At 37.0% G+C, this 14,918-nt stretch overlaps 1 protein-coding gene across 1 annotated transcript in view; it reads left to right on the plus strand.

Annotated features, from left to right (window-relative positions):
• Positions 1-960: 960 nt before the first annotated feature.
• The window catches only part of NTNG1 (netrin G1), a 308,158-nt gene continuing 294,200 nt past the window's right edge, over positions 961-14,918 (plus strand). The window contains exon 1 of the mRNA XM_044914340.1: positions 961-1,293. Within this exon, the coding sequence (XP_044770275.1) occupies positions 1,048-1,293 (246 nt within the window). The 5' untranslated portion in view covers positions 961-1,047. The remainder of the gene's footprint in view (positions 1,294-14,918) is intronic.

Raw genomic sequence — 14,918 nt, forward strand, 5'->3', positions numbered from 1 at the left:
AGTTATCTTTATCACTAAATGCAACTAAACAAAAGAGGCTAAATTCTTCCAATATAATGAGCAAATCCAAAGGGACAGACTTGTGCCAACAATGCTGGTTTTCACTCCAGCTAACAAAAGCTAAGAAATGTACAAGGAATTTAGAGATTTTTAGGGTCTCTTTGCCAATAGACAAAAGGCATAGAAGTAGTTGTCACTTTTTTGTCATTGTTATAAAAGCATTCATTTCCCCCATTGTTCTCCTGGAAGATTTTCTAGCACTGCAGTCCATGAGAAATGTTTAAATCTTGCTGCTTGCTCTCAGTTTTGTCAAGATGGAAATATAATTTTTGAAGCGAGAACCTGTAACTCACCTGGGACACGCACATCTGTCTTTGTTATGGAAGAGTTAAATCCTTCATATCAAAATTCTCCCCAGTGTGAGTGATTTCTGTGGTTTGCTCATTCTAGCAAAGCAGCGGAGTAAAGGTTATCCATATTACACCAATTTGCTTTATATTGCATCAAACCTCCCAAATGTCAACATATCATACAGTTTGTAATGCATTGATTCTGGGGCAATAACTCTTACTCTTATTGTTTCTTAAAGGGTGTTGGTGCCAGAAGGAAAGAATGATTGATGAGAAACAGACACCCGGCTATAGACACTCATCCTTTTGCTTCAGATACTGATATCCTAGTGCATCTGAGCATCCCTTGCGAGCAGTGAGCACTGAGGATCACCCAGGGTTATCGGATGTACAACAGGAGAGCCATCACTTTGCTAAATCATTCTCTGCCACTGGACATCTTTTACAAAAACCAAACCAGACCCGAATCTAATAGCTATGTTCTAGGACAACAAAAAAGCTGCAAGTTGTTGTCAACGCCTAACGCACAACTATGTTAGGCTTCCACCAAAGTCCTCAATATACCTGAACACGCACAATATCGACCCTTCACTTTTAGATTTGGAATCTATAGACATATATGTATATGTAAAGTAGACATAGCTCACAGATAACCAAACCCTGCTTTATTACTGCGAGGATTGCCAAGAATTTAGAGATGTATTTGTCAAGATTCCTGTCAATTCATGCCCTTTGGGTTACAGTGTCCTCAGTGATGCAACCCTACCCTTTGGTATGGGGACATTATGATGTGTGTAAGACTCAGATTTACACAGAAGAAGGGAAAGTTTGGGATTACATGGCCTGTCAGCCGGAATCCACGGACATGACCAAATATCTCAAAGTAAAACTGGATCCTCCGGACATTACCTGTGGAGACCCTCCCGAGACGTTCTGTGCAATGGTGAGGCAACCCTTTGGAATAGTCTATTTCATATTAAGTGGGGGCATGTCATACATGTGTACAAATGTGGTAAGGGTAAAGACTCGACTCATGCAATGAGCTGAATCTGTGCGTGGCAGATCTACGCTAACAGGTTCGCTTCCTTCTCAATGGAGGCTGGCTTGCAGGACCCGGAATTACAAGTCACAGTGTGATTGATGCACTGGAATGTACCTTCTGCCTTCCTACAAACCAAAGCTTCCACTGAGACAGGCGTACTGTATATAAATTATAAAAGAAAAAGTTCAGCTGACGGTTAAATTTCAGATTGGAGTCTGGGAATATGACTAGGTCATATGCATCATGGTGAAGGATAAAATCCACTGGTAAACCGACTTTAAAAACACAAAGGTTTCTTCACATACCTGTGTAAGGCCAGCCCCGAATTTCATAGTTTGAGGCCAGATTAGAGTTCGTGGTTGTTCGCATGTGGACACTGCTGTGATGTGGAAGTCCTTGGTTAGGAGAACAGTGAGAAGAGAAGCAAAGGAGAGAGGAGCTAATGCCTCCAGAAAAGTCTCATTTGTCAACTCATGCAGGCCTTTATTTGCAAGGGTCACAGTTTTCTATGGGTGTTTTAAATACGACTGTGGGAATGTTGGAAACGTATTTGCTTGGAAAGTAATAACCTGGGCATACAAATTCAGATACCATCCTTTCCTTGTTCTTGTGGTGTACATAAGACTTTTCCTGGGTGGAGAGTTAAATCCTAGGTGCAAAGATAGCATTGGAGTGATGCATTGAATTTTCACTTAGGACGTGGCTGAAAGTTTACCTATAAGGTATTAATAAAGAGTTTGGTGATTAACATGATGTAAATCAAAGTGCTGAAGAATTCAGACAGTATGTTCATTTGGTTTATGTCATTTTTTTTTTTTATTATTATAGGTGGTCTTTACTTGATACTGGAATTGTGATCCCATTTCTCTCCACATAACAGATATAATCATATGGCAGATTTTAATAGTATTCTTACCTGACTTTATTATCTTGAACCTGGCCTGGCATTTTCAGCATAGTGAAACTATTAATCAAAGTAGCATCTGTTCACAGTCCCCAGTGAGTTAAATTAGCATAAGATCATCTTAGACCTAGCACTGTGGAAAAGGTTTTGTAACAGGAAACAATTTTGAGCAATAAAGAGTGTTTTTACCTAAAAGCTAACAGCTTGCCATTTTTCAGAAGTGCCTTTGGGGACTGGTTTGAATTATGGTCTAAACCTGATTTTGTGGAGAGTGAGAAAAAGAGCTTGCCTATTAGGTGTCACTATGACTAAAGTGCCCTGCGAGACTAAATATTTCAAAGAGAGGACCCGTCTTTCTGGGAAACAGGTATGTGCTTTGCAAAAAAAAAAAAAAAAAAGCTACATTTTAGAAACCAGAAACTTCCAGAAGAGGAGTTTATTCCAACACATTAGCAAAACTATAGTAAGTCTGTAAAAGAGCAGGGACATTTGTTGGCTTTATAGAAGCTGTTTGATAATCTCTCATAAAAGGTTAAATTTAAAATCTCATTGCAAATCTGGGGTGCAATTGCTGTGCAGATGATAGGTCGTGGAGTCTTCCACTCCTCACAGCAGGAGAATGAGTTCTGGGCCAGCGCTTCATATTATGAAGAACACTCTAGCTCTATCTACTGGCTTACATGACACTTGTACCAATATGCCTCTTCTGGAATTGTTTAATATTTGACAGATGTAAGTAAAATACCAGATCTCCTTCTTCAGAGTGCCATTTCCACCCACATCGGCCCAGTATGGTGTGTTCAGCCTGTGCTTTAAATGCGCAGCTTCCTCGATCTCAGCCCCTGGCAAGAGAGCACTAGCTGAGCCCTGCTCCTGTCCTCATGTGGAAGGGTTCACCTGGTGTTTTCAGCGTGCCTCTCTTATCATGAGTGGGAAAGGGCACGTTACGGAACTTCTCATGCCCGCCTTTCGTGGGGACGTGGTCTGAAGTCCTTAAACAAGTCAGTTCCCTCCCAGTTTACTAGCTATGTGATGTTAGAGACCAAAAGAGAAAAAAGAATTAAAATTATATCCTTCAGCTTTCTCAAGTGCAGTAACGTGAATACTTTATACGTTTACCCCCAAATCCCCAAGACAGTCTTTTGAAAGGCTACATCTTAGTCTGACGCAGGTATTTGGAGGCCTTGGTGCATTTAAGCTTGTCACTGGGCAGAATTGTTTTCCAAGGGAGCGTGTAAGATTTGTGGGATGTTACCTATCAATGCTTAATTTGGACTCCTTAATATGCATATGATTGGCAGAGCAGATTTAATAACCCATCCTTTAAACGCAGACTTTGGGACTATTTGTATGCATATCATATGCCAAGTCAACGATAATGGCCTAATACAGCAACACTTCTTCTCTGTAGTTTTGGATTTTCCATAAAACTCTTTAGTGAAAGCGTTCCTGACACAAGGCTGTAAAGCTGTCTCGGGATGCTGTCATATCAGACCTGTGTAGGTGCTCCTTAGCCCAAGGTCTACCGGGAATCCATAAAGTCATTTGCGTTACGACTTTCACGTTCTTTCCTCCTGGACACACGCACCCATACCTGCTCCCTCGGAGCTGTTATGGCCCATTACATCAGTGTTGCTGCCATATAAGCACCATCCCTACTTAGCCCTTATATGTAAATGTTTGCTGCAGAATGGTTTCAGAAATCACCTACTCCGTTATTATCTATTATCTATGAGTATAACAATTCTGAGCACCGAGGGGACATTTGGTGAGAGAAACACCCTGAAGTTTCCATAGTTCATTGGCAATGCATTAAGAACCACAGTTGCTGCCTTTTGCACGTGTGCCATCCTCATGTGGCAGCGACCATCCAGGGATGCAGCATTTAGTTTATTGTGAAATTTTAGGGAAAAAGGGCCACATGATTCCATTTGATAATAGATCTCTGCTTCCTAACCTGGATGACCTACTTAATAATTCTTTAATATCTAGTGATTTTAAATTGTTGTGTATTAATACTACCAGCATTTATGAATGTTAATTTTATGGGATCACTCTGATATTTCTATGCATGAGAGTAGAATAGGGGAAACACACACACACACACACACACACGAATTGTGTATGAGACCATACATTTTTTTTTAATTTAATATATTCCTTTTAAGTTGTTGATGGCCCAAGTATCTCTGTTAAGGAGGAAGAATCTGAGAGGTAGAAGAGGTTTAGCCATTTCTTTCCTTTTTTTTTTTTAGGCTGGGATAATATGTTAGTATAGATCATGTCCTTTTCCCAGCCACATTAAAGCTTCCCGTAGCACAGCTTTGTCAGAAAACATAAATCATCTAGTGACTACAATTTGTTTCAATTTGCATAAAGAGCAAATAGGATGATCGGAACCTGCGTGTAAAGCCGAAGTGACAACACAAAGCTATGACTTGTTCTTTGTGTTTAGACAAACTTCGCTGTCATATCTCCATGCAACACCCCAGTGGCTTAAAAATGGCAAAATTATCTGCAATTATCTCCAGCCTGCAGCTAATTTTCTGGATAAGTTAAACAGAAGCTTTGAAAAGAAGCCTGCAGACGGGAGAAGTCATGTGCATTCGTACAATAGATGGTGCGGAAGTGCTGATGGCTATGGAAATGTGAACCCTCGAGAGCTGCTGTGGATTTCAGAGCCAATCAAAACTAAATTAGGGAACAAAGATTATTAAAAAGTCTTCTGTGCATGTAATTTTGGCATAATATCATGAGGTGGACATTAAGTGTTTCCCTTGGAGACCCCCGGCATCATTAATGCAGTGTGCCTTTAATTACAAGTAGACTCATATTACTAAAAAAATGGAGAAAATAAAGTACTCGGAGGTGTAGTTAGCAATACCCTCATTATGTTTACTGAAGTAATTAAAAGAAAGGGTGTAATTTTTCTAAATAAAATGTCAGAATTTGAAATGAAAATGGATTTTCTTTAGGAAATTTGCTAATGGTTGCCCTCGCTCTTGATAGGCATTTATTCAAGTACCATAACAGGTCTATTAACGATCATTCCATATTGTGCTATTTCTAGATAGACTCCTATTAAGAAAAAGAAAAGACTTTAATTATTGCAAGCATTGTAGATAGAACATATTTCATTTTGTTCAAATGGAATTTAGGAAAGTAGTAGAAAGCCTTTGTGTTTTATGATATTAAGGAACCCAGTGGGATGAGTGAGTGGTAATGCATAGTCACAGGGCTATCTATAACTTAAATTTCAAATTTGACATCAGCACAGTTGCCATCTGGTGACTATCAGGTGGCCTTTGAGAAATTGATTTGATAAACTCAGTCCCATTTTCAGTGACAAGGCATTAATTTCAATTTTCCAAAACCTGGAAATGACCTTGACTTATATAATCAAATAATCTTAAGGTATACTCTGTTCACATGAAACATAATTCAATAAATGAATGAAGTTTTAATAACAGTGACATCTTTCAGTTGAACTGATTTATCCCTTAATTATCCCAGAATGGAATTTTTTTAAAAACTTTCGGTTCCTCCATTATTAACACTTCATTGTTATTTAGTTCATTATTTAGATTTATTTCTTAGAAAAGTTTAATTCACGTTCACAATGAATTAGGTTTCATGGAGATCAATCTTTTTGATATATCCCTGTAGCAAGTATCTCTTTATTGAGGAGCCTACAAGAGCTCCTTATTATCTGTTGCATCAAGTCTAAAGTACTCTACCTGGTCTTTAAATCTGGTTATTTTCAACTTTATTTCCCATTACTTCCCATTGGGACCCTCTAGCACGTCCAAGGGACTTATGGGTAGCGATCAATTGGCAGAGGACTACGGCACTTGGGTTGAAGCTCATTGGCATAGCATGCACTGTATATGGGGGCGGTGGGGGGGCTTGGGAGGAAGCTGGGAAAGATTACTGTGGGTCTAACAAAACTTAAAACCACATCATGTCACTAAGTGTTCTCAGACAGTGTTCTCTATGTGCACAAGTGCCCCAGTCTCTGATGGGCTGATGCTTCACAAATATTACTCCAGGCTACTGGATGCGGTGAAGTGAACAGAGCATATAGCACATGCAAAACCAATAGGTGGTGGTGAGAATCAAAGTCAAATAGCATGTGTTCCCTGCCTCCAAAGGAAGTGAAGAAGAGTCCTAAGCAAAATGAATATGAAGTAGTGTGTACTCAGAGGATGGGGGAACAAAGAAGCAAAGCCAGCGCTCAGAATTTAAAGGTGAAACATTATTTTGTGGCATATCAAAGGGCCACTTGGAGAATACTGTCTGGTAGTCAAGTGCCTAATGCTAAACAGCATCTGAAAAAGATAGAAAAAGACTGGGTGGGGCAGATTCAAGCACAGTGTTTAAATGATAGCCTAGTGGCCTGGTTAATGGTAGAATGACCTTTTATCTGGCAGAATGGAAGAGGAGCAAAAAATCATAGAACCTGTTGGGTTAGACCTATATATGTGTGCATATATATAATGTGTGTATATATGTATGTATTTTTAACTTAATTGATGGTGGAGTATGCTGAGTAAGATAAGCATGGCTCATCTACCTGAAGCTCCAATATTACACAAAGATTAGGGGAAGCATTTAACTGAACCCACAAATGCGAGATTTTTAAAGGTGAAACATGAGAAAATAGTAAGTGCCTTGTAGTGGATCACTTTGAATTACTTCCTCTGTCCCCCAAGGAGTAGTCTTGTTTGCTCTCAATCTAGGGGAATATCACTTGAAAAGTGTGAGAAGCAATCTCCTAAAAATACCATAGCCCTTCCAGATTGTTTTGGGGTCTCTCAGGCTTATTCTCCAGACTTTGTGTGTGGGGGGGGTCCTCTTCTAGCTTTGGGACTGTACATGGGATGGGTCTTATAAGGGCTGGCATTTTGATTCTCTGACTTTGAGGACTAGTGTCATCACACAGAAAGTCCCTCATCTCATGTGTTTTCTCTGCGAGGACAAGCAGAGGACATTCCTGTTGCTTGGAATAGTCTGTGCTCCTTTCCACTTACCTCAATTCCATCCATCCTTCAAGGTCTATGTGAAGTTGGCTTCTCTATACACGCTTTCTGCCAATTTCAGCTCATATCATTTTCTTGACTGTATATCTGTATTAGCCCTGCCTATGTCCTGCACTATATGGCATCATTTAGCACTTATTACACTTTATTGATTAATACACTCACATGCACATTTGTTTCATGTGTTTATTGTATCCTGCCTCTTTATCTGGATCACTACTCTTTTTTTTTTAAGATTTTATTTATTTATTTTGAGAGAGAGAGAGAAATCAAGGGGTGGAGCAGAGGGGGAGGGAGAAGAAGAGGGAAAGAATCCCAAGAAGACTGCATGCTGAGCAGGGAGCCCAACACTGGGCTGGATCTCACAACCCTGAGATCATGACCTAAGCTGAAACCAAGAGTCGGGTGCTCAATGGACTGAGCCACCCAGGTGCCCCTTGATCACTACTCCTTAAATGAGATGATATGTAGCAGAGAGCCTACTGTATACTGGGACTCAACAGAGACTACACATTATATTGCTTTTCTACCTCGTAGCATTTACCATACTCTTAGGCAACAGATAAATAATAACATGTTTTTAATTTATTAATTGATCAATTTATTGAATATAGTATTTGATTTTCTAGAATGTTTTCTATTTCTTGAGAACTTTTATCATGAATCTGTTTTTTTCCTCTGCAAATTAAGAGACAACTAGAAAATTTAGCTACTGCACTTGGGCAGCTTATGATGATGTTCTCAAGAGAGATGGGAGAGGCAAAATCTACTCAGCATTCCAACACTGAAAGTGTATATGAGGGATTTTCAAATTCCATTTCTAATTGAATCTTTTAAATGTATTTTTCCAAATAGAAAATTTGGAAAAAATAGAAGAGCTTAACACACAACATTGAAATCATTTTGCCATATTTCTTACAAGTCTCTCTCTCTCTAAATATATATATTTTGTTTTACAAAATTGGAATCATATCACATACATTTTTTCACCTTTTTTTTTTATTTACTACTACAGTTTTTGCATTTACTTGTATCATTATGTGTTCTTAGGATATATGATTTTGATAGCTATAAATATCCTATTATGTGGATATACAATATTTTATTTAATTATCCTCTCACCTTGACAGCTTGATGTTCTTTGCTTTTTTTTTTTCTTATTGGTTATATGCGGTGATGAACATATATCAGTATAATCTTTTTTATTGAACATATCCTTCTTCTCCCATGTTTGAAACCTCCCATATTAAACGCACATGTTTTTAGATTATCAAGCTCATTATATCATACTTAGCTGATGCTAAAGAGTAGGGCTATATTCTGTGTTCTCAAGGATGTAATCATTACTGAACGAAATAGAATTCTATATGTCAGTCATGGGGACTGAAATCAGCATGTGTGACTTAGGCAGGCACCTCTCTATGGGCCTTGCTTTTATGTTCTCTTAGAGAGCTTCTAGAGAGAGGAGGAAGACGGCTTCTGCCACATAGTAGAGAACAAAGTCAGGGGACCTCTTTAGGAGCAACAAGCTAAAGATGAGCAAATTACACCTTGTAAACTGTACTTGTGGCTTTAAAACTTGCTTTAAATTGATCCACAGTGAGAAATACATTTTATATTACAACTCATTAAACACACATTATCCACATACACAACCAAAACAAAAGCTTCACAAACAAGTACTTACCATCCTATGTGCTCTGCCCTCTGATATGTTTTTCTTCCTTTATATTTCTTTTTCATCTTTAACAAGTAATTGAAAATTATATATTGGTTGTGATTCACAGATTATAAATAGGATTGTTTTTGAAACTTTGAATAAATGGGAAAATACCATGCTCATCATTGTAGAACTTCCTTTTTTAATTCAACATTATATGTTTAAGATATACTGCTGTGTAGTATTCTACTATGGATATTTCTTTAACCAATCTTCTGTTTCTAGACATTTAAGTTGTTTGGTTTTTATGCTTTAAGGCTCTTGACTGGAGTCAAGATTTTTCTCCAGAAAGTTGATTAGTATACTCTATTTTTAAGCATTTTATAAAAATGTGGTAGGCATGAGATTCTCATCAATGCTGGAAATTATATTCTTAAATTTTCTTCTAACATAGGGCCTTAGCAGATAAACGAAAATGTGTACTTTACCAAAAAGAATAATGATAAAATTATCCTTATTGCTAAAACCTTTTCTGCTAATATAATAACTTCTAACATTTTTATTGATAAATGGAGATATTGGAAGTGAAATGACATTTAATTTTTCAAAGCTGTATTTTTTACTTGTTGACTAGGTAGGTTTTTGCTATGTTTCTTGGCCATTTAAATTTTCTTATTCCTAATTGTAGTAGTTTTTGTACTTTTTGCCTTTTTTCTCATTTTTCTGCTGAAAAATTTACATAAAAACATGTAAATTTGGGCCTTTTAAACAGACACCATTTTTTTGTCAGTTGATTAAGTTAAAATGTGAGTATCTTTTCTTCCAGAAGAACAGGTCTTGTTTCAGAGACTTTTGTACACCCTTCATTTTGTGGAAATTTTATGTATTCTTGAATGGGATTTTGGTGGCAGAGAGCCATCATCTCAGGACTGAGAAAAATTCATCTAAGTGCCCCCTCATATCTTTTGGTCCTAATGTAAGAACTTGGAAAAGTTGTCATTTGCCCTAAGTAAAGCACTCCTTTTCACTGACAATCAGTCCTTTGGAAACAGTTACAAACGGAAACATAATTAATTTGATAAAGTGGTTGGTGTGAAATCTACTTTGGTTTTAATTCACCAGATCAATGGGCAGACTAGTTTTTCATGTGCCATTTTTAAAATTTCAGAATTTCTTTTCCTACAAAAGGGGAAAGTGATGAAAGTTGTTTCACATGCATAATATTGGAAAAGAACTTACTGAGATTGGCAGGTTGTAAGTTTCTTCTCATCTTTCTGGGAATAGATAGATTCACATAGTATCAGTTCCATGAAAATTAAAGATGTGAGCTAAGGAAGAAGCCAGAATTGGTTTTCCTTCTTTGACCTACTTTGAAACTGACTTCTAAAATATTAAATGAAGACGTGAGCTGGATTTTGCTTCAGTACAAAGAAATAGCCCTTTTCGTTCCAGAGGTTTGGTGTCCATTGAGAGGTCTAGCGGCTCACATTATAATCAGGTCATGTCTGAACAATGATTTTTCACCATTCCATGTAACTTTTTGTTTCTTTCCTGTTGCTCTCCTTCCTTCTTGAAAATGACAAAATGAAGAAATCAAATACACTTCCGAGCAACTCTCTCTCAAGGGAGATGAGAATTCAACGCACATGGTCAACACAAGTTGCAGAGGAGGATGTGTCTAGGATAGAGAAAGTGAGCTGGTGAGCAATCTGAGGTTAGCTGTGATGCCTGGACCCCTCCATGAGGATTTTGATTTCAAAGTTTAGGGAGACTAAACTTGTACAGGGTGTTAGGGAGCATTCTCATCAATGTGTCTACTCTAACTCAGAATTGCATTCTGTTTAGCTCTCACTGGAGTCAGTGCTTAATAGTGCCTAGCACAGTGTGAAGCCTATAGTGGTACTTAATACATGCTTGTTGAACTAAACTTGTGCTATATGTTTACAAATAATGTTTGTAGTTGATATTTATCAAGAACTTACATGGTGCCACGCGCCGTACTAAACACAGCCTTTGTTCATGTCTGCAGTCCTATCATTATCCTTATTTAACAGGTGGAGTAACTGAGACAGGAGGTTAAATAACTTTTCCAACCAAGTAGTGGGAACAGGATATAAACCCAGTCTGACATGCATGTCTTACTCTTAAACCATACCATAAATTACTCCCTAATTTTATTTGTAGTATGTGGGATAAGACCATCACGAAAACCTTTTTAAAAATCACATTTATGATTAGGACTATGAGCCACAATACTATGATTTTGTTATTTAAAAAGCCTTTTATCTGAAATAACCTCAGAAAATTGGATTCTGTAAACAGAGTGTGTGGAATGTCGGAAATACACATTATGTGATGAGTGTCTTCATTCAGGGATAAGAGAACCAATCAACACTGTTTGTTTCCATTCCTGCTTTCTTTTCCATTAACGTGTTCATATAAATGGAAATAAGCTGTTAGAAATCATACAGAGCAGAGTACATATTGTGTTCACCATCTAAAACCAGAATAATAAGTCAGCAACTGTTGGCTAGTTAACAAAATCATATTCTTGTGGGGGAGGTGTTGAGTAAAGTAGTTAGCGTGATGCTTTTGATTTTTTTTTTAACAGTATCAATAACAACTGTTATATAGCCAACTGCCTCCATGCTGTCTCCACTCAGTTGTCTAGTAGACATTTTAAACTTAACACATTTATTATAGAACTCTTGATTTCTTCTCCCCAAATGGATTTTGACTGTAGTCTTTCCCATATCTATAAACAGCAGCTTATATTTATCTAGTTGCTCCAGACGAAAAATCTAGGAATCCTCTTTAACTCCTTTATGTCCTTCACAACACATATCAACAAGTCCTGTTAGCTAAACCTTCAAAAATCTATCCCAAATCAGATTGCTTTTCACCCTCTCTGCTGCTAACAACCAGGTCCCAACCAGCTTTATATCGAGGCTAGACCCCTGCAGTATTTCCTAACTGATCTCCTTGCTTCCAACTCTTGCCCTGTCACCAAATTCACATATGTTTTATAGTATTATAATATACACATAATATAAATATATTATAGAAATATACACATATAATATAAATATAATATACAAATATAAAATATATAATATAAATATTATGTAATTAGATAATATAATTATGTAATATACATATGGATAAAATTTTAAACATCTGAATCAATCAGGTCCTGTTCTTGTTCAATTTCCTCCCCAATTGTTGTGTCCCATTGAGAATTAAATCTAAACCCTTACTACTGCTTGAAAGGTCCTATGTAATCTGGTCCTTGAAAACCTCTTTGATGTCCACTCTGATCACTCCCTACCTTGCTCAGTCCAGTCTGCCTGCAACTTCTTGGTGTTCCACATAAAACTAAGTTTATTCTTGCCTTGTTGTTTGGACCTGCATTCTCAAAATCTTCCCATAGCTCTGTCCCACCTTTTATTCAACTCTCTGCTTAAAAAACCCTTCATAAGGAAGCCTATCTGACCACTTTATTTAAATAGCATCTCTTTTGCACTCTATCCATTCCTTGAGCCTACTTAATTTTGTCTTCATTGAATTTATTATAGGGGGTGATATTCAAACTATTTAACAACTGGGACAGCATCAACACAAAACAATCAGAAAAGACATCAGTGGGTGTATCTTACTGAGTACCATCTGACTAAACATCAGTTCCAACAACTAGCCATTTATTATGTTATATACTGCTCATATATTTATGTCTCTTTTCTCCTCCACAATATAAAATCCAGAGGACAGGAACTTTGTCTTATGTCTCTCCACCATAGGGCTCAACAAATATTTATTGAATGAATGAATGAGCTGCTAAAACAGATAGGTTAATTTGATGATAGCATTCATATCAAAGATTATTGCTCTAATATATACATGGTCTTTAAAGTATTTAGGCTACATTGGAGGTCCTTAATCTTGAAGGTATCAAGCATTTTCTTTTTTTTTTTTTAGTCTTTTAAATTAAAAGTATATAAACAATATAACAAATATATGTACACCCACCACTTAAAATTTAAACATTACCGACTGAGTCGAAACCATCTTGTTTCCATCCCCTGGTCCATTCCTGGCTTCCCTTTTCCAGAGAGAACCAGTGTCATAAATGTGGTGTATTTCCCTGTAGTCCATGTTTTTATATTTTTTATATGAAACTTATATGTTCACAAACAAGTTATAGTTTTGACTTTGGGTTTTTTAATGTTACCATCCTGAAAAACTATGCTATAACTTTTTTATTCAACATTATTTTCATAAATTATCTGTTTGGTCTGTATGATCTATTTGCTTCATATTGAAATGCTATCTATCTGTCTATTCCATTGGATAAATATATTCTTCAATTGTGGGAATTCAGCAAGTTTTGTTTGTTTGTTTGTTTTTAGTTTTTTGTAATTACAAGCCACTCAACAAGAGACATCTTCGTACCTAGATCTTGGTGCATGTGAACAAGAGTTGTTTTGTCTTTTGTTTATCTCAAGGTGTGCAACCAGAAGCCAATCTATGGGCTACAGAGTATGGGAATTTTCATCAAATGCAGTTGAATCACTTTGCATTCCTACCAACATATTATAAGGGTTCTTCTAAATCTTGTGTTGTTTACTCATGTGTTTCCTCTTGTTAAGTAATGAAAAATATTTAAGAAATTGTGTTTCTTTTCTTTTTTTTTAAGATTTATTTATTTATTTGAGAGAAAGCATGAGCAGGGGAGTGAGAGGAGTGGAGAGTGAAGGGAGGGCCAGAGGGAGAGGGAGAGAGAGAATCTCAAGCAGACTCCAAGCCCAGCACAGAGCCCTACGCAGGGCTCAATTTCACAACCCTGAAATCATGACCTAACTGAAACCAAGAGTAGGTTGCTCAACCAACTGAACCACCCAGGTGCCCCTAGAAATCATGTTTCTTTTATTGCCTTAGTTATCAGGACACTCATAGTTGGATTTTATGATCTATCATAGCAACCATAATTAACTCAGGATTTTTGATAAAACTATATGTACCATGGCTCTTAATCTCTCATCTTTGTTTTAATTATTTAATAGTAAATCACTTGGAAATTGTATGAACATCACTAATGAATATTCATAATGGCGAATCGACAGGAGGAAGCATGAAATTTGCAGGACTAAATATTGAGTTAAACTATAAACAAACTTCTTTGAGTAGATCTTTTTTACAGAGGGCAACAAATTTTAAGAGTAATATCTTGCATCTGGCCACCTGAACTGAAAGGTATACTTTGACCTGTACGATTTATACAAAAATCACAGCCTAAAAATTATTTTTCATATTTATATGTATGTAATCTTTTTTCCAAAATCACTGTTTTCATTACTGGAGTATAACAATAGCCGATAGAACTTTTAAACTAAAAGTCTTCTTGCTTACTTTGCAAGATGATATATAAATATTGCCTCATCTATCACCAGAATGACTTGTCTCCTAGATGAAAACCTGAGGGTGATGTGTAACTGTAATAAATTTGGACAGCAAGGGAAGGGTTCCATTTCTAATTAAAACCACAGCCAGGAAGTTTTCATTTATACTGACAGTATAGGTATACTATCAGTACATATTTTATACATTTGCTTGTTTGTTTGGAGCAAATTGGCATTGTTTTAGGAGTAGTAACAGTAAAGGAGTAACTTTACATTTCTTTATGCCCTCCCAAGCAACAGTCAATTGCCCCTTCTAGACAGGAAGTTTCTAGGATCCCTGGGTCCTAGAACCAGGTATTCAGAAGACGAGTTGTTTAACTTGGGAAAGTGCATGCCCTTAGGGATATTTTATTGGATTCAAACAGTCTCCATTCAAGTTCCAACTTAATCAAGTTATTTCACTTCTTTGTTTCGAGGGACAGTAAGATGATGATGTACTTAGCACAATGCCTGGCACATAGGAGATG

Source organism: Neomonachus schauinslandi, chromosome 4 (genome assembly GCF_002201575.2).
Source record: "Neomonachus schauinslandi chromosome 4, ASM220157v2, whole genome shotgun sequence".
Classification (NCBI taxonomy): domain Eukaryota; kingdom Metazoa; phylum Chordata; class Mammalia; order Carnivora; family Phocidae; genus Neomonachus; species Neomonachus schauinslandi.